The sequence below is a fragment of the Equus quagga genome, chromosome 3, assembly GCF_021613505.1.
Source record: "Equus quagga isolate Etosha38 chromosome 3, UCLA_HA_Equagga_1.0, whole genome shotgun sequence".
In the NCBI taxonomy this organism is placed as follows: Eukaryota; Metazoa; Chordata; class Mammalia; order Perissodactyla; family Equidae; genus Equus; species Equus quagga.
In genome coordinates, this window is record NC_060269.1 from 81130996 (window position 1) to 81152141 (window position 21146).

The 21146-nt window shown below is 35.4% G+C and overlaps 1 protein-coding gene across 1 annotated transcript in view; it reads right to left on the bottom strand.

The window, feature by feature from the left end:
* The window catches only part of GRID2 (glutamate ionotropic receptor delta type subunit 2), a 1366457-nt gene that overhangs the window by 233021 nt on the left and 1112290 nt on the right, over positions 1 to 21146 (bottom strand). The window contains exon 12 of the mRNA XM_046657173.1: positions 12062 to 12200. Coding sequence (XP_046513129.1) covers positions 12062 to 12200 — 139 coding nt within the window. The remainder of the gene's footprint in view (positions 1 to 12061; positions 12201 to 21146) is intronic.

Consider the following 21146-nt stretch of genomic DNA (forward strand, 5'->3'; position numbering starts at 1 on the left):
CTAGGACTTATTAAGGTTCTATGTGTATATGCTTTCACCAGTTATCTCAGATCTTGTTTAATAAGATACCCAACTTGTTTAGCCGATATAGACTTTTATAGTTGAAGGGACATTGAAAATAATTCGAACAGTGGAACAAATATTTGTAGAGTGAAGGAATGAATGGATCACATTTTTAAAGATGGGAAACTAAGGTACAAATTGGTTTAAAAACTTGCCTTATCATTTAGTAGCGGGAAAGAGACTTGAACACTTGACCATAGTCTCCAGTCTCCTTCAGCACTGTTTTTCTGCCTAACAACCCTGCCTGCCAATTCCACAGTTGCTGATTTCCATCACTCACTCGTCCTACATTAATTTCACAAAACCATGCCCCATACTCAATATAGCTCCTCTAGAATAATTAAACAAAGTACTCCCAAGTATAGGGTCTTTCCATATCCACAAACTTGTGATAGAAAGGATTTATTTATTCAGCAGACTTCAGCTAAGGAAGGAAAAAAGAAATAGAGACAGAAATTTATATTCTTGAGCACTTAGTAGGTTTCTAGGCTTATATGACTAACATTGGGGAGAGAGAAAGAAAGGAGGATTGAATTGTCTAGAATGATTCAGCTTGTCCAGCAGAAGGAGATCATCTTAGGGGTCGTAGGGGCTTATCAGTTTGGCAAGTTTTCTTCTTGGTGAGCTCAGTGTAAACAGAATCCCTAGCAATGCTAGCATAGCTTTGTTCCTGGGATTCACAAATATAGTGGGAGACAACTTTTAATTAAATGCTCACTGAAGGGTGGCTTTGAAAGACCAACATACTTCTGAGAGTTTTTATTTTTTTCACAAAGAAAGACAAAATCCTATCTATAACATCTACTTGGCTCTATGTTTATAAAACATCCATCACTGTAGTACTTATGCACTTTGACAAGTGAGCCATTTCAACATTGAACAATATAGAGTAAGGAGATGAATGTCTTCCTCTGCCTGTGGTGCCTGTGTACTCTGGAGCTAAGCCTGTACAATTCTGTACTAAACCGAAACATAAAAGCAGTATGAATCAGGCCCAGCTCACTTCAGCCGCCTTGATTTTAGCTGTCCCTAATAAAGTGAGCAATTCCCTGCTGAGAGCTATGAAATAGCCTCCTACTGGAAGAATGAAGAGAGAGTGGGTGAGACACTAAGAAACCTAGAAAGCATACCATTGTGGGCTCCCTCTCCTATCCTGGAATATAATAGGACAAAGAAATGGCTTTCATATTTCTTTCCAATTTTTTATGAAGTACATAAACAAGTCATGGAGTTCCATAGCCTCAGGCCCAATTCTAAGAAATCCTTTCTGGTTCATTCACTTAATGAATATTTACTTGTAACCAACTGTGTACTCAATAAGGTAGTACATAAGGCACTGTGTTGATGCAAAGGTGACAAAACCACCCTCTCAAGAACACATGTTTTGATCGGGATGGTAAAATAAGTAGAATAATAAATACACAATACAAAACTAGATGTAGCTCAGAGTGTAAGTGAGGTAGAGGCAAAGCAGAGACAGTAAAGGGAGAAACCAAATCTAGCCATGAATATTATAAGGAAGGCTGAGTGGAGGAAGTGGTGTGTGAGCTGTGTGTTAGGAGAGGGGTATTAAAGATGAGTTAAAAGAGAAAACTTGCCTGACAAACAGATATCCTGACCCACGTTAAGAGCCACTCACTATCAGTAGCAGCTTGATCATGGTGATAGTTACTCAAGCGAAGGTGAGACAGAGTGAATCATTCTGCTCAGTCCTTGTTTATGCTTCAACTCAGAGAAGGCTTACTGACAGCTAAGTTTTTACCTTTGAGGGGCTTGGAAGATTAAGTGACGGGGCAGGAAGACAACACTCAGTAAGACAGACCAGGAGGTGGGACAGTGGCAGCTGTGTCAGAAGCAATAGCAGCAGCATCAAGGAACTTTGAGGTCTGGGTGAACCAGATGAAAGGAAGAATTTAGCGTATGAAATTGTGGACAAAATGGTAAAAAGAATAGTTCTTAGCACGACCAAAAATGGGGGTGGAGGGAAGAACAGTCCCAGGAATCTACATGAGCTCCTGGGGAGCAAGAAGAAGGATGGAAGCAAATGTTAGGTGGGGTGTATCCAGGAACTGCGCTGATGTTGATGCCTTTTTAAAAATTTATTCTTTATACTAAACCTACAAAGTTGAACCCATTCTCTTTTTACCCTTAGAGAAAACAAGGCTTAAAATGATTATGGAAAATGACAAGATCATTCAGCTAATAAGTGGCAGAGGATTTGAATACAGATTTCTCTGCGTCCATGGTCTCTGATGCCTGTTTCTAGGACACTACGTAACTTACAAATATCTGAAATTAACTTAGCTAAACATAATTCAGCTGTTAATTCTTTTCTGCAAAACTCTTTATTTTTCAAAAAGCGTATAATGACCCTTATGGTTTTCATTTATTCATTTGTTCATTTCATTCAGTAAAGGTTTAGCGTATCTGCTAATTGCAGATGATATGGTCTACTGGTTAAGACAAAGGTTCTAGTGCCAGGTTGCTTGGGCTCTACCCTAGCTTGCAGTTTGGACATTTTCAAAATGCAGATGAAAATAATATATCCCTCATGGGACTATCACGAGAATTAAATGAAAAAAATCCATGCAAAGCATTTAGGAAAGCGCCTGCCACATAGCAAGCTGTCAATCAATGTTAGCTGCTCTTATTATTGATACTCTGTGCCAGGCACTCTGAGAGGCAGTAGGGGAACAAACATGAATAGGATGTGGTTCATGCCTTTGCAGAATTTATACTCTTATAGAGAAGATACACGTGTAATGACTACTTGAGCCCGGGCAAATGGAAGATGCTAGAAGAGAAGAAGGGCGTTCTGGGTCACTTCAAGGAGAGGGAACAGAATGTAAACTCCACAGAGGCAAGAAATGTCCCAGTGGCTTGACTGGAGCATGAACAGTGTGGGAATGGGTTAAGTGGTGCCAGTAGCCGGAAGTGAGGCTAATCAGCTTTTGAAGGGTTCAAATGCTCTGCTGATGCAGTTGGACTTTACTTTGATTGGATGAGGTAATAATGGAGGTTTTCAAGCCAATTTTAAGGATGGAAGAAGGTAACTGTCTGGACTCCACACTCTGGAGGATAAATTTGAATGGGACAGAAGGAAGCAATGGTTGAGGTAAGCGGAAAGAGAATAATAAGGAAAGCAGCAGGCAGGGAACGTTGGGATCTTTTATCACCTCGTATCAAAAGAAGGAAGGAAATCAAGAAGAAGACAAGATTTAGAACAAAAGGTGGAGAAGAAATAGGAGAGGAGAATCTACCTCATTTTGAAAATAGTTTTTTAATCAAGCAATGTAATTCACCAAACAGGCTAAAGAAGAAGAACCATACAAGCATATCAACTGATGGAAAAAATCTGACACCCATTCATGACAAAAACATGTACAAAACTAGGAAAAGAATTTTCTCAACTTGAGAAAGAATGTCCACAAAAACCTACAACCACCATCATACCTCATAGTGAAAGAAAGACTGAATGCTTTCCCCAGGACGGGGAACAAGGTAGAGATGTCCACTCTTACCACTCTCATCTGACACAGTACTGGAATTTCTAGCCAGGACTGAAAAGACAACGGGAGAAAATAAAAGGCATACAGGTGAGAAAAAAAAAACAACTGCTCAGTTTTGTAAACGGCATGAAGGTTAACATGGAAAATCTCAAAGAATCTACTTAGAACTCCTTGAACTCACAGCAAGGTTACAAGATAAAATCAGCAAATAGAAACAATTTTATTTTTACACTAGCAATGAATATGTGAAAACCAAAATTAAAAACCCAATGCCACTTACAATCACTGGGAAAAAAGGAAATACTTAGGTATAAATCTAACATGTACAAGACTTACATGCTGTAAATTATAAAATGCTGGTGAAAGAAATCAAAAATGTAAATAAGTAGAAAAATATATCATATTCATATTTGGAAGACTCAACATAGTAAAGATGTGAATTCTTCTCAAACTGATCTACAGATTTAACGCAATTCCTACCAAAATCCTGGCAATACCTTTTCGTAGATTTGGACAAGACCATTCTAAAATTTATATGGAAAGGCAAAGGAAGTAGAATAGCTAAAATAATTCTGGGAAAAAAAGAGTAAGTGGGAGGAATCCCTTACTCAATCCCAAGCTACAGTAATCAAAACTGTGTGTTATTGGCAGAGGGATAAATACATAGATCGATGGAACAGGACAGAGAATCCAGAAATAGACTCACACAATATGGCCAACTGATTTTTCTTTACAAAGGTACACAGGAAATTCAATGAAGGAAAAATTGTCTTTTCTGCAAATGCTGCTGGAGTATTTGAATATCCATAGGCAAAAAAATGAACCTCAACCTAAACTTTACACCTAACACAAAACTTAACTCAAAATGGATTATAGATTTAAATGTGAAATGTAAAACTTTTCAAAGAAAACAGTTGAAAATTTTTGAGACCTAAGACTTGCTGAAGAGTTTCAGATATGACACCAAAGGCACAATTCATAAGAAAGTGATTGAGAAATTGGACTTCATCAAAATTACAAACTTTTGTTGTCTGTGAGTCCTGTAAAAAGGATAAAAAGACGAGTAAAAGACTAGGAGAAAATATTTGCAAACCACATACCTGACAAAGGACTTGTATCTAGAATATCTAAAGAACTCTCAAAAGTAAAAAATAAACAATCCAATTAGAAAATGGACAAAATATATGAAGGGACCTTTCATGTAAGAGGATATAAGGATGACAAAAAGCACATGAAAAGGTGTTCAACATCTCTAGCCACTAGGGAAATGCAAATTAAGACAACAATAAGATATCACTTTATACCTATTGGAATGGCTAAGAAAAAAAAATAGCTACAGCATCAAATGCTGGCAAGGATGCAGAGAAACTGGATTTCCCATCCATTGCTGGTGTGGATGTAAAATCATGCAGCCACCCTGGAAAATAGTTTAGTAGTTTCTTAAAAACTAATCATACACTTATCACAGTACCCAGCAATCACACTCTTGGGCATTTATGCCAGAGGAATGAAACATATTCACACAAAAACCTGCACATAAATATTCTGAGAAGTTTTATTTATAATAGCTAAAAACTAGAAACAGCAAAAAATGCAATAGGTAAATTATTGAACAAACTGGTACATCCACACAACGGATTACTCCTTAGCAATAAAAACCAACGAACTATTGATGCATGCAACAACCTGGATGGATCTCAAGGGCATTGCGCTGAGAGAGAGAAAAAAGTTAACATCTAAAGGCCACCTATGGCCTTTTGATTTAACTTATATAACACTCTTGAAATGACAAAACTTACAGGAATGGAGAATATATTAGTGGTCACCAAGGGTTGGGGATGGTGGGGAAGAAGGGGTGGGCATGACTATAAAGGGTAGAATGAGGGAGATTTTTTGAATGATGGAATAGTTCTGTGTCTGTATTGCAGTGGTGGTTATACATTCTACACTTGTGATAAAAGGCATAGAACTATACACACACATTGCACCCACATCAATTTCCTGGTTTTGATATTGTACTATAATTACTTAAGATGTAACCACTGAGGGAAACTAGGTGAAGGGTGTACGAGACATCTCTGTACTGTATCTTTGCAATTTCCTGTGTATATATAATTACTTCAAAATAAATAATTAAAAGAAAGTTTGCTTAAATATTAACAGAACTTATTGCTCCATGACAGATTATGGATTATTAATCCTTTGTCCTTCAAAATTTTACTGTACTTCCCTAGTTTCTCAAAATAGCTTTGTATCACTTTTATAATAAGAAGAAAATGCATTAAAATTGAATAAAAATAAGTCTGACTTCTTTTTTGATGGCTCAAGGCTAAAAAGCAATTAACAGGCAGGATGGAGTACATGAATCGTAGACCTTGAGGTGCAACTTTTCTGCAAAATTGCATCTAAAAAGTAGCCTAACCAGAGTGATTTCTAGAATTTCCTTACACTACTAACTCTTTTCTTCCCTACCTGTTTAGCTAAGCAGCAGTAAACCACAGTCTTTCTTTTAAATATCTTAAAAATAAATAAGTAAACTGAAGCTATATTCCTGCATTTACTAGAAATGTAAATGTTACACTGGAGATATAAAGTTTCTCAAGCCAAATTTCTTTTAAGTTACCCTTAATTCTTAGGAATTTTCAACTTAAATAGCCCTTGAAATAAGAAGATACATGGATCTGGTTTCTATCAAGTAGAGACATAGTAGTCAAATGCCATAAATATCTGTGCATTAGACACCTCCCATGAGTTTCTGTGACCAGAAACCGGGCAAGGAAAGGATTACTGAAAATCCGATCTGTAACTAAACATAGTCTGTCGAATGTTTTCCAGACAAGGAGAAAACTAAGTGTGCTGTTTTTCAGAAGCTGACGTCCTCCTCATTACAGATGTTGCCTTCCTACAGTGAAACTTACACAGTTGCAGCAAGACCGCTGGAAACTGCTCCAGCTCTGTGTCCAAAAGTTACCATGGACCTGCTATGTAATGATGTGGTCCTTGAACTGTTATGTAATGACATGTTGCATTGAACCTTTTATGTAATGATACCTTGACCTCATCATGTAAGGGCGTGTTACACTGAACTCATATGTTATGGTACCTTGAACTTTTTATGTAATGGTCTGCACAGGCGCCCTGATCAGGCCCATTTGTTACACAGTCATAACACATCCTCGCACTCTGGTGTATAAAGTCTCCAATGGCACTAAGGAGGAGCACTGCTTTGAGAGTTATCCCCGGGTTCTCCATTGCTTGTGCAAGCAATAAACATTGTTCTGCATCCACTTCAGCCTCGTTTGTGCTTTTTGGCTCTGCATTCACCAAGAGACGGACCCATGGAGTTTGGTTACATTTCCATACAATCCTACATCTTTTCTCTCCCACCCATCCTCCTCTCCACAGATAAAGCTGTTTTTCTTAAATGCTGTCATTCTCCATTATCTCCAGGAAAAATTCCAAATTCTTTAACAAGTCTTATCATGCCCCTCAGGATTTGGTCCCACACTCCTTTTATATTTCACTTCCTGCCACTTGGACATCACCCATCCCAGTCCAGGAAGGAAATTAACATATTTTGATCATCTAGGCTTTGCTAGATGCTCTCCTACGAATTTCATACCTCTGTTACTTTTGTAAATGTTCCCCAGTAAGCCACTCCTTCAGTCTGTTGAAATTCATCCTTCAGATCAAACTCTCAGATGATACCTCAGAGAACCTCTGTGATGCCTGATAGTTTCTTTCCTTTCTCCTCCCCCTCCTCTCCAAGCTACTGAGTTAAATCACCCCTCCCCTTGTGTTCATACAGCATTTTATAAGTAAATCTATCATAGCCCATATGTCATTGAATTCTACATTGCTATTTCCCCAAGTAGATTGTGACTCAGAGACAATACCTAACTATCTTTATAGACTAAACGCTTGAAAAGCATTTAAATATCTATATAGATATACAGATAATTAGTTGAACTAAATAAATAAAACTAAGATGTTTAATTAGGAGTTTTTATAGTTAGGAATACCTCCATTTCCAAAAAGCATGATTGTAATGATCTCTTTTAATAGCAACTTGCTAAAGATAGTTACATAGCTCTGTGAGGGCAAAGGGAAGCTATAAATCATTTCGTTAGAGAGCACCCACCAGTTGCAATCATTCTTCCTTTCCATAGACCTGGAAACAGACTCTTAGATTTCTCAGCCTGGGCTAGCTCATACTCACTGTATGGCACTGACAAAAACAATTACTCAATAATTTTTTCCTTTTCCAAATGTAGACAAATGTGGTTGCAAAAATCCTGTTATTGGTATGCTAGGGAAAATGTCATCTCTTCCAGTACATAAAATATTTATGAATCTGTTTTTGGATATGCTTGGAGAGAAATTTATCCAAAATTAGTTTGATTCAGTGGCTGCATTAACTCAATATTTTGTTTAGTCCAACCTCAACCATTACGGAGAATGAGTTCATTAAACAAAAATATGGTAGGATGTTGGGATCCCTTTGAATAGACCCAAGCTTACTTATAGCCCTGGGAAACAAAAGACCTCAAGTTTTATTCCCAAAGACCAATCTGACTCTAGATAGTAATGACTATAACTGTACAACTGTGATTTCCCCCATAGCTATTTGCACTTTTATATGTGAAATAAGTAGGTTTTTGAAAATTGCATCACAACAAAGAATAATGGAGCTAATGTTGATGTTATTACCCAATATTTACTCTGAAAATACTTTCAAAGCTTCACACGCTTCATTTCATCATTACCATTGTAGCCTGGTTACCAACAGAAAAAAAGTACATTCATTTTTCCAGGTATTTGAAAATAATTTAGCTATGTGTTGTTACTATTCAATGACAATGAGAAAGCCCAAATATCATTAGAGTCTTGTAGAAATTGCATATTTTTCCCTTTAGAAACTGAAGTGTGTAACTCAATACTACCCATCCCTAACTGTGTCACAATCTGTCATATTACATCATATCAGACAGCAGAACTTAGTTATGTTGGGCTGCCCCCATCATTGAAGAGATACGAAATTAAACTTGGGCGTTACCTTTTCCAGGGAAAATCTACCACCCCCCCAATTTTTATTAATGACAAGTGCCAACTAGAAGGTTAGATGCTGATAAATATCTAATTTTGAAAAAGGAGTAAATTTTATCAAATGTATTTAGCTTCGCAAGAATAAACCTATTGGATTTCTCCTACCAAACGGTAAGAGTTTGTCAACCATCTGTTCAAAAGTAGCTGCTTTCCTCTCTCTCTCATGACATCCCTCTAACCACGTCTGCCCCTCTTGGTCTGGAAAAGCGATTTTAAACTTGGGGAATGAAGATGTGGTTGGTATACATGTGTCAATGGCACAGCAAAATTGGACTGGAAAAGGTATACTGACGAGCATTGCTTCATTTAGTGATGAGAAAATCTTATTAATATAAAGATAAGGAAGCATAAAATTATATGGTATTGTGAAAAAAGCTTTTGCCTTTCTTAAGAAAAATTAGATTTAGAATTTTCCAAGGAAGTTTGACATTAGTTATAAATGGAATTTTGAATGTTTCCAAGAAACATTGCATGCAATTATGTTTACCAACACAGTGAGGCATGAAATTAGAAGATATCTATAAGTTTGGGGAGAGAATCAGGCTTCTTTGAACTTATTTGGCTCTGATTTTCCCCTTTCAAAATCAGTACAGCTATAAGATTGGAAGAAAGGGGAAATTTATTATACCCACTATTGAATTTTAATAATATGAGTTGGCATGAGAAAGAAATAAGCTTTTAAAAAATGCATGCTCAGTTATTTTGGATTGTGGAATTACACTTGAGGGAAACATCATGTGAAATTATTATCTTTTTCCATTAGAGTTTACTTTTAGAAAAACCTTATGGGTGTAAAATTTGATAGAGGCTTTTGCTCCCACTGCTATTGCATGAAAGCGTAGATACAAATTAATGCTGGCAAAGTTAGTAATGACTAACTAGCTCAGATATACACACATGCCATGAGGTCTGCAATCTCAGTGAAACAGCGGATCAAGCAAACAAATGGTAAGAACCCCCACTTGATAAGGAAATACTTTAGTAGGTAGGTCAAAGATTGGTATTGCATTGATATGGGTTGGATTTCCAGCTCTGACACTATTGACTGTGTGACTTGAGCATTTAACTTCCACATTTCTGTTTCTTCATCTACAAAATGGGAATAATAGAAGTATCTGTATTATTAGGGTTATTTTAGGGAATAAATGAGATAAAGTTTGTAATATGGTTCCTAGATTCATGATAAATTCTCATGAATGTTTGTCAGTTTTCATTATGATGATTATTGTTGTCATTTACTATATAAAATCAGTTATTTTATTTAAAACTTTCTTCATTTATTTATTTAAAAATACTTCACCATAAGATCTCAGCTACGCAGGTTTTTAGCTTTAAGTACACTCAAAATGCGACAAGTTAAACATAATTGATAAGAAGTATATTAGTGAGATAAAATACTCTATTTTAATTTTTTAAAACTACTTTTAAAAATGTGATTTCTATTGATTGGATCTGCCAAGTAGTCTTACCCTGAATGGCAGATATCAATTATAGATGAGCTCATGTTGGGACATATGCCTACAGAATTGGTCCAACACAAAAATCTCCTAACTTTTGATACCTTATTTCCTCAGACCAATTGAGGATTTGAAGAGTGTCATCCTTTAGATCCCTATATTTAGCAACAAATAAGGCTAGACATATCTTTTATAACGTTCTCTACAAACTACTGGCCATACAAAAGTACAACAGTGTGGGATGGGAACTACTGTGGTGCAGTTAGAACATAGGTTCAGGAATCAGACATATTTAAGGTCTGTTCTTTAATCAATCACTTATTAGTTGCATGATTTCCCACAAGTTACTTATTATTTCAACTTCAATTGTAAAATGAGTTGTTAGTAGTATGTATTTCAGAATAGTTGTTAGCATTAAATGAGCCAATGCATGTAAAACATTTAGTACAAAGTGTGGCATCCTGTGAATGTTCAATAAATGTTAATTATTATTTTCATAATTTTACTAATTTCATTGATTTCTTGGCTGGATGGCTGTAATCATTTTCATTATTGCTTAAAATATGATTCTGATGGGGTCCTCAGTTTAAGCTTTTCATGAGCATCATTCTGTACCATTTATAACTTGTGCCACACATAGAACTGGCTACAAGGGTAATAAGTTCAGAGAGTATGAAAGTTCTGCACCAAAGAAATAGTTGGGGAAAAACCTTGAGGAGCATGATTTGATGAGAGCAGTTGGAAACATCATTTTCACAAATGGATGAAATAACTGAATGTTACTATCATTAGTTGAATTTTGGCTTTTCAATTTGTATGCCACAAGCTATTGAAGAAAAATACCCTACTTCTTTATTGATCATTAATTCTTGATTTTATTTTTATATTGTGATATAATAGTTTTATGGCTACTAATGACTTCATTTACATATTTTTAAAGGGAAGGAGAACTTGTGTTTTCTTTTAAGGATGAGTTAAATCCTTAGACAGATCTAATTATTCTAATTTTGAATTGTCAGTTTTGTTGACAAATTCACGTTCTCCAACTTTAGTATAATTCAAACTACTTTGTTTTTGGATGAATAAAACATTTTCAGGGAAATTTTCCTTAAAACAATATAGAGAACATTATGTTCTAATAAAGTAGAAGTTATATTGCAGTGCTGATCTTACTGCATGAAATGACAAAAGCAAAACTAGCCATGGTAAAGCAAAGGCCTTTGGGTTCTCAGGGCTCATGGGAATGGCATTTGTGAATTGAAGCATTGACTTAGGTAATTTTCATGACTTAGGTAAGTGCACCCTAGTTAATGACAATTTACCACCGTTGCAGCTGGAGAAACAGCAGCAATAATGACCACATTAGCTATAATGTAATGTAATGTAATGAATAGAAAAAGAGAATGTGGTTTTCTCTCTTGATAGCTATCATCTCTCCCTCCCTCCTTCTCTCCCTCTCTCTTTCTCTCTCTCTCTCTACCTATCGTCTATCTATCAATCACCTAATGTCTATTCAACTATTTATTCAGACAGTGCATAATGGGACAGACTCAAGGCAAAGACTGATAGTGTCAAACCTGAAATACATGTATTTTAGTATGACTCTTTTTTCTTCCTTTTTACAATGCTGCCCGGACATAGCCATACTTTGTGGAGGTCAAAATTCTGAATATGTGTTATCTTTCCAGGAAAATGTGAGAAGCAGCAATCAAATTATTCTCATAATTTCATTTTCATAAAAAATGCTCTACCAATACTGTGTTGTCAGGAGTTGGACTATCCTGTGATAACTGCAGATCACAAAATTAAGTCTTATTCAAAGGGAAGTTGTAAATTTACTATCAGATACCATTGCTTATTTAAAAAGCTTTGTCCACTCCCATCATTTCTCATGCTTTGTGGCTGCTGGAATCTTTGTCTACTTACTGGATGGAGCTTTCAATGCGGGTGATCGTGAGGAAAGCAGCAAGATTTGCTGTGTAAGATGAGATGACAATCAAAGCAAATAGCCACCAAGCCCCCATCATCATTCGAGTAGCCAGAGTTGTGTATGGGACCTCTCCACCTGTGGAAAGAAGCAAGGAGAATAAAAGAACATCAGCAAGTATTTATTCAGAAATTTGAGGTCAAAGACGTTCAATACCAACTTAACTTTTAAGTAGTAAGAAATCTTTCTACATAACAACATCAGCATAAATCTCCGTATTTTGCTTATGTTCATCACTTCATATTTAATTCCCTTTTATGAGACTACGTGAGAGCCAGTCAAAAAGGAGCATGATAAATATTTAGTATCATACGTTTAAATGATATTTCTTCCATGTTCTCATTCAACTCCAGAATTAATTACCCTCTTATTTTAACCACAGATATACACTTTTATTTCTAAGAGCTTGATTATTCATTCGTTAGGTGATATTAATAATATTATGCCTATATTTAATATAACTTTTTCAGATTTATAGTTCAATAAATATATTAAAAATTATTTTGGGCAAATTCCCTAGAAAATAGAATATATGGTCTTGGGATCACACATAGGCCTATTGTATTCAGCATTATCACATTTGTTTTGTTCTACTCCTAACTGACTAGCCACTCTTTTATAATCTTGCTGTAGAATCTTTGTTGAATGAATATATGTTTTATATAAAACTAATAGTGCTTCTAAAATAAATTGGGTTTATGCTAATAGTAGAAATAAATCAAAGAGATATAATAGTATGTTCGTTGAGGTCCATCAATATGTAAATGACTTAATAGGATTCAATTAATTATAAATTCAAGCAGATTTTTATGCCAACCACTAATTCTCATTGTGTAATATCTAAATTTTCAGTGTAGTGTAAATATACCCTTTGGTTATGTCCTGAGCTATTTTCTTGATGTAACATGCTCTGAACAGGCTACCTTCTGATATCTGGAACACATTTTTCAAAAGTTATAATGTATATCAGATACTTTCTTCTTCAAAGCAAAGGAAATATTTACTCAGCTTTTAAAAGATGAAAAAAAGAGAAAATATTTATGTTTAAATCTACTTGGGAACATCCTAAACAAAATGACTAATTGAAAAAATAATAATACATGAATAAGATGATGGCCAAAGACTGAAAGATGTTAATGTATAACAAAATTAGAACAAGAAATTCAGGACTGAAAAAGATAATACAAGATTTGTTTTCATAAAGTCTTTAACTTTGATTAGAGTTGTTATCACCCATATGAAAGAATATTTGTTGAGCTTTCTACATCCATGGCATAAAATCTGAAACTTGGGTAATTCAAATATTCTTGTAGAATCCAAATAAAATGATATTTTATTTGCTACCTGTATTTAGAAATCAAATCTTAAAAGTAATGGGATTCTTTACTTCCAATTCTGGTAATTCAAAAAAACCCTCCCACTGACAGCAACTAGAAAAACTGAAGATACATTTGAGAGCTAAAGAAGCAGTAAAAAAAAATCAGAAGACCAAGATCTTGCAGAAGAAGATAACCCAGAAATGTGACTTGGTATTTAGGACTGCTTTGCCCTGATGGATAAACACCAATTGAACAAAAGGAATCTGAGAGACTGAGAAGCTGAGCAATGTTTTTAAAAGCCTTAAAAAGTTAGATGGCTATAAGAACTAGGGCCCAGGGCTTACGAGATGTAGGTGGGACCGAGAAAACTGGGAAATCCTCATATGCTCAGAAATCAGTAATTACAATTCTATTAAGCCTTAGGTCAAGAAAAAATCACAAGAGAAATAAAAAATATTTTGAATGTGATGATAAAAATATTCCATAGCAAAACTCCACAAGTTTTTATAGCTGATAGGATGCAGCTAAATATGTGTTTTCAGGAAAATTCATAGCCTATAAAGTATAAGAAAAGAGGGCTGAAAATCAATGAGCTACTCATCAATTTCAAGACATTAAAAAAAAATCAATGAGTTAAACCTAAATAAAATAGAAGGGAGCCAGCCCTGATGGCCTAGCATTTAACATTTGGCACTTTCTGCTTCGGTAGCCTGGGTTTGGTTCCTGGGCATGGGACCACACTACTACTCTGTCAGCAGCCATGCTGTGGCAGTGGCTCACAGAGAAGAACCAGAACGACAACTCTAATCTATAACTATGTAGTGGGGCTTTGAGGAGGAAAGAAAAAAGAGAGGAAGATTGGCAACAGATGTTAGCTCAGAGTGAATCTTTCCCAGCAACAAAAAAGAAAATAAAAGGAAGGAAATAACAAATACAAGAGAAAAAATTAATAAATAACATAGACAAAATAAATAGAGAACCTTGAACCTTTGAAAAGACCTATAAAAAGCTGTTGAGATTGATTAAGAAAATAAATAAATGTGCAAAAAATACAATCAGAGGAATAAAAAGGGTATGTTGTTACAGAAATTACAGACATTACAAGGATAAAAAGAGGAGAATCTTATGTAATTTTATGCAGATTAATTTGGAAATTGACATGATATGGAAAAATTTCTAGAAAAATTGCCACCCAAAGAAATAGAAAATTTGAATGATCTTACAACTACTAAAGACTTTGAATCAATGATGAAAATTTACCCACAAAAAACTTCAAAGCCAATGGCCTTACTGGCAAAATCTATCATATATTTTAGCAATAATTAACTAATTTTACACAAACTCTTCCTGAGATTAGAAAAAAGTAAGACCCTACTCCATACATTTTGTTAACAAAGCACAACTTTGATAACAAAATCTGACAAGGTCATCTCAAGAAAGGAAAATTACAGGGCAATCTTTCATATGATTGCAGATGAAAAAGACTTAAATTAGCAAGCTGAAAATTGCAAGAAATTAATAAATAAGCACACTGGGTTTATTATAAAAGTAGGCATTGGTTTGGCTTTCAAAAGTCAGTTATTGGAATTCACTATTAGCACTGTAAAGGAGAAAAATCATATAATCATTTTCACAGATGCAGAAAAAGCACAGTTAAAATTCAAATCTAGTCTTAAAAAAAGAAAACAAAATAAACCTAGAAATAATCCAGCAAACTAGAAATAAAAGAACATTTCTTAGTCTCACAGAGTACTTTCAGAAAACCTATAGCAAACATCATATTTATTAATAAATATTTTTAAAGACTGTCTTAAAGGCTACAAATTGTTACCACTTCTATTCAACAATGAGTTGAAGGCGCTCAACAGTGTAGTGCAACAACTCCCCCAAAAAAGAACAAGAAGAAGAAATACTTTAGAACTGGGAAGACTGACAGAAAAGTTATGGATTGGAGAGGAAATAAATATGTATGTAAAAAATCCAAGAGGTTATAGAATAAATTACAAAAATTAATGTTAGTTATCAGTTTACTATGGTACAAAGTCAATGTTCAAAAATCAATCCCTATATGTATATACCAGCAACAAACACTTAATACATGGAATTAAGTAATATATATCATTTGAAATAGCATTAAAAACATAAAATGTCTACGAATAAAGATGTGAAAGGCCTCTACATAAAAATCTATAGAACATTTTTTAGTGAAATAAAGGAAGATTAAATAAATCAACAGATATATCATGTTTATTGATTGAAAGACTCAACATTGTAAAGATATAAATTCTTCTCAAATTGATCTATAGATTCAGTGAATCGTCAATTACAATCCCAGGTTCTTTGTGTGAGTGAGTGTATGTGTATGAGTGTGCGTGTGTATGTAGGTGTATAAGAAGTTGAATGTAAAATTTCTATGAAATTGCAAAAAGACAACAGTAGCCAAGACAATCTTCAAGAAGGAGAAAAAGACTGGTTCTAGCTGACTGTATCTTTACATAGTAATTAAGACAGTGTGGTATCTGTACAAAAATAGACCGAATCCATGAAAATTACCCATGTGTACATAGGCCCTTGATTTATGCCAAGTTGGCACTGCAGTACTGTATAGAAAGAGAGGTCTTTTCAATAATGCTACTAAGTCGATTTGGATATACATAAGAAAAAATAATAAAACTTGTTTCCTAAGTTAAAACATACATAAAAACTCCATACCCAGCAGCTTATAGATCTAAATATAAGAGATAACAATAAAGCTTCTAGAAATAATATAGAAGAATATATTCAATATATCCACACATTTGGGTAGTAAAGGTTTCTTGAGTAGAGCACAATTGCATTAGCACAAAAGAAAACAATGATATGATAAACAAATGATAAATTTGATAACAATAATACTTCATAGTTCAACAGACACCATTAGGAGACTGAGAAGATAAGCCAAAGTAGAAGATATTTGCAATACACATATCTAACAAAAAATCACCAATATATATTAACTTCTATAAACCAATAAGCATAAAACAGACTACAATTAGAAAAATGGGCAAGAGGCTTCATGAAAGAAGACAAACAAATGGCCAATAAACATGCGAAAAGATGCCAACCTCATTAGTGAAGAGGGATATATAAAATAAAAGAAAAACGAAACATCACTGGCAGCCACCCAAATAATTAAAATAAAGAAACAGACAATATCAAGTGTTGGCAAGGATGTGGAGCTACCAGAATGCTCCACTCCTGTTGTTGGGATTGTAAAGTGGTTCGATCACTTTGATAACCAATTTGGCAGCATCTCTGAAAACTACTGTATTCACATCTGAAGACTCAGCAATTCCACTCCTTAGGTACACACTTCAAAGGAGAATATGTGTGCCAAGAGACATGCCCAGGAATGTTCATGGCATAATCAGTCATAATAGCCCCAAAGTGGAAACAGCCTAAACACTCTTTGAGAATAGAATGGCTAAATGAATTATGGCATATTCATAGAATGGAATGAAAATGAATGAATGAAATTTCATTTTCAGCAATGAAAATGAATGAATTTCCTTTATATATCACACCATGAGTGAATTTCACAAACCTAATATTAAGTAAAAGTATTCACACTGTATGATAAATGTTCAAAAACAGGCAACGTGAATGGTAGTGCTGGTAAATCCAAGGGTGGTTTCCTTTGGGGACAGAGAACATTGGTTGGGAGGGGGCAATGGGGCTGGGCCACTGGGAATGCTCTCTCCTTTCCCAAGTGGTCATTACACAGGTGTCCTTTGCTGGGAATTCATTGAGCTGCACAGTTAAGTTTTGTGCACTTTTCTGTATGTAAAGAATATTTCACAACTAAAGAAAAACATAGAAAAAAGTAAGGAGAGAAAAGAGTGATTTTAGAAAGACAATTTTTTTCTTTCTCTCTTTTTTTTCCCTTTCTCTCTTTTTTTTTTTCCTTCTCTGTGTCCACAATTGAAAAACTGAAGTCTCTCATGGATTCAGGATGCTAGAGGAGAGAATCAAGTAAAAGACAAAAAATTATCTGCTAAATTAAAAATACAATTCCACATTGCTAAAGCACAGCAGAAATTAGGCTGACAATTCCTGACGCTTCAGGGTGTGCAAGGGTCTGACTCCAGAGTTGGGTGTTTTGATCCCTATAACCCCTGGTGAGTTTGAAGTCTCCCAATATCACTCTGCAGAAGCATATGGAATTTGTATTTTCCAAAGTGACGCCTCTGTTTTAAGGAAAATCTTCTTGACATAGATTTGCATTTTGATGTGACTGATTTGCCACATCAAAAAATATATCAACCTTGCTACTGTATATATTATCTTGCTTATAAAAGTTGTTGAAGAAATAAAGCAATGTTTTGCCCTCAAGCAACATTGTGAAACTTGATAATTTCACCTGAATCAGGCAAAAATTTGTAGCTGTAAGTTTTATTTTGTGTGATACATATGTGTCTTTGTGTTTGCCTGAAAATACGGGAGATAATTAACTGTTTATCATTCTCTAACTTGGTTGTTTGGTTAATCAGCTTCTCATATATTTAAAAACTCACAAAATGTTTGTTATATAGTATGGGACTTTGGAACTCTTTTATGAAATATGATCAAGAAAAAAATAGAAGAAAATTCATCATTACCTTTCCTTATAAACATTCCTTTTTCAAAAATTGGGTCCTTATTGGATCCAGGTTACTAGCAAAATGACTAAAAACTCTTATAGTAAACAGAAAATTTCCAATATTAGGGGTGACTGAATATGCTCAAGTAAGCTGATCAATTGAAGTGTCAATAAATATTAGGATGTTTTCCAGTCACAAAATCACAATTTAGAAAATATGAAGAAGAATATTTTTGGCAGTTAGTCACTGCCAAGGCAGTGTTCTATAATTAAGGATGGGAGAGAACGTACAGAGCTCCTAAATGCTTACAGTATGTCAGTCCCTTTTATGTATTACTCTGTTCCTTGAAGTTTATTCATAAATTGTCAAATTAAGAGACTGGTGGGGAGGTGACCTCAGCATCATGGCAGAGTAATTTCTCCCGGTAATCTCTCCCCTCCAACATACAATGAAAAGGACATTCATATTCCAACAGAGGACATTCAAACACAACACGAAAAATGTTGGAGAGACCCATGCAGCCATACAACAGAGAGCAGAGAGACTGGAGCCCCCTCGGAGGAGGTGGAACTATGTAAGAGAAAACTTCACTCTTGCCCCTAAAGATTGCAATCTGGGACTGGCGGAGGCCTCTGAGAGGGAAGGAATGGGGGAGGGGACATTCATTCATGGGAACATCAACAATCCCCAAGGGCCCTTGCAGCCTAAAGGGAAGCCCTCTACTGGGGTGAAAGCTTTCATGGGGGGGCCTCAAGCCAACGTCCCAGGAGAGCAGGTAGCAAGACCAGAGCAAGAAAATCCTGAGAGCATGGAGGAGACAGTGCCCCTCCTCCCATCTGCCCAGTGCTGCTCCACTGTGGTGGATCTCATCTGATGGCAGAGGGCTCAGAATATGTGGCTCTTGACCCCCACCCAGTGGTGATAGGTGGTAACTGTGACCAAATAACACCAGGATGTGATAAAACAGAGCCACACCCTGTAGCAATATCAAACATTATATTAGATCTCCAGACCAGAGACAAAATGACAAGTATGCAGAAATCAGTCCTGAGGACACAGAAATATGTAATCTAATTGACAAAGAATTGAAAATAGCTATCATCAAAAAACTCAACAAATTAAAAGAGAATGTAGAGAAACAATTCAATGAGTTCAGGAGCTACTTAACAAAAGAGATTGAAACTATAAAGAAGAGTCAATCAGAAGTATTATAGATGAAAGACACAATGGAAGAAATAAAACAAAATATGGATTCCCTGAATGCTGCAGTGGATGTCATAGAGGAGCATATCAGTATAATCAAAGATAGACATGTTGAAGTGATCCAGACCAAGGAGAGAGAACTAAGACTACAAAGAAATGAAGGAAGTCTCTCAGAAATAGCCGACTCAATTAGGAAATGCAAGTTAAGAATTATAAGTATTCAAGAAAGGAGAAGAGAAGGAGAATGGAGCAGAAAGCTTGTTCAAAGAAATAATAGCAGAGAACTCCACAAACCAAGGGAAGGAGATGGAAATCCATGTAGAAGAGGCTATCAGATCTCCTAAATATGTTAATGTAAAGAGACCACCTGCAAGGCATATAGTAGTGAAACTGGCACAAGTGAATGACAAAGAAAGAATACTAAGGGCAACAAGGCAGAAGAAAATAACCTACAAAGGAACCCCTATCAGGCTTTCAGCATATTTCTCTGCAGAAACCTCACAGGCTAGGAGAGACTGGAATGACATATTCAAATCTTTGAAGGACAAAAACTTTCAGCCAAGAATACTCTATCCAGTGAAAATATCCTTCAGATATAATGGAGAAATACAAACTTTCCCAGACAAACATAAGCTAAGGGAGTTCATAGCACAAGAACACCCAAAAGAAATCCTCAAGAAGGCCCTCATACTTGAAAAAAAAAGGCAGAAAGGGGTTACGAAGCATGGAGCAAGACAGGTAGACAGGTAGACAGAATCATAACAGGTTAGCAAACACTCAAGTATAGCATTAAAGACACTGCGAAGGAAAACACCAAAAACAAAGATAACCTTCTCATTTTAACCGCAAACTCATAAAACACAAGATGGAATAAGATGTGAGAAAAACAACTTAGGAGGGGAAGAGGAAAGGGACTGAATCAGTTTAGTCTAAGGAAATAAGAGGCCATCAGAACAGGGACTATCTTATCCACGAGATTTTGAATACAAACCTCATGGTAACCACTAAACAAAAAAGCAGAACAGAGACACAAAAAATAAATAAGGAGAAAAAAAGAAACACAACATAGAAAACTACATAACTCCACTGATAGACCAAAATACAAAGAACAAGAAAGGAAATGCAGGAGAACTGGAAAATGAGTAATAAAATGGCAGCATTAAGCCCTCATATATCCATAACCCCCCAAACATAAATGGATTGAATTCTCAAAGAAAGACACAGAATGACGATACAGGTTAAAGAACATGACCCAACAATATGCTGCCTCCAGGAAACAGATCTCAGCTCCAATGACAAACGGCCTCAGAGTGAAGGGATGGGAGATGATACTCCAAGCTAAAGGCAAACAAAAGAAAGCAGGTGTTGTAATACTTATATATCAGACAAAGTAGACTTCAAGATAAGACAGGTAAAGAGAGACAAAGAGGGGCAGTATATAATTATCAAATGGACATTCCATCAAGAAGAAAGAACACTTATAAATATCTATACACCCAACACAGGAGCACCAAAGTACATAAAGCAACTATTAACAAACCTAAAAGAAGATATTAATAGCACAATAATAATAGGGGTCCTCAACACTCCACTCACATCAATGGATGGATCATCCAGACAGAAAATCAACAAGGAAAGAGTGGAATTAAATGAAAAGCTAGACCAGTTGGACTTAATAGATATATATAGAACACTCCATCCCAAAACAGCAGAATACACATTCTTCTTAAGTGCTCATGGAACATTCTCAAGGACAGACCATACGTTGGGAAACAAGGCAAGCCTCAATAAATTTAAGAAGATTGAAATAATAACAAGCATCTTCTCTGATCACAATGCTATAAATCTACAAATTAATTACAAGAAAAATGCTGAGAAAGGGA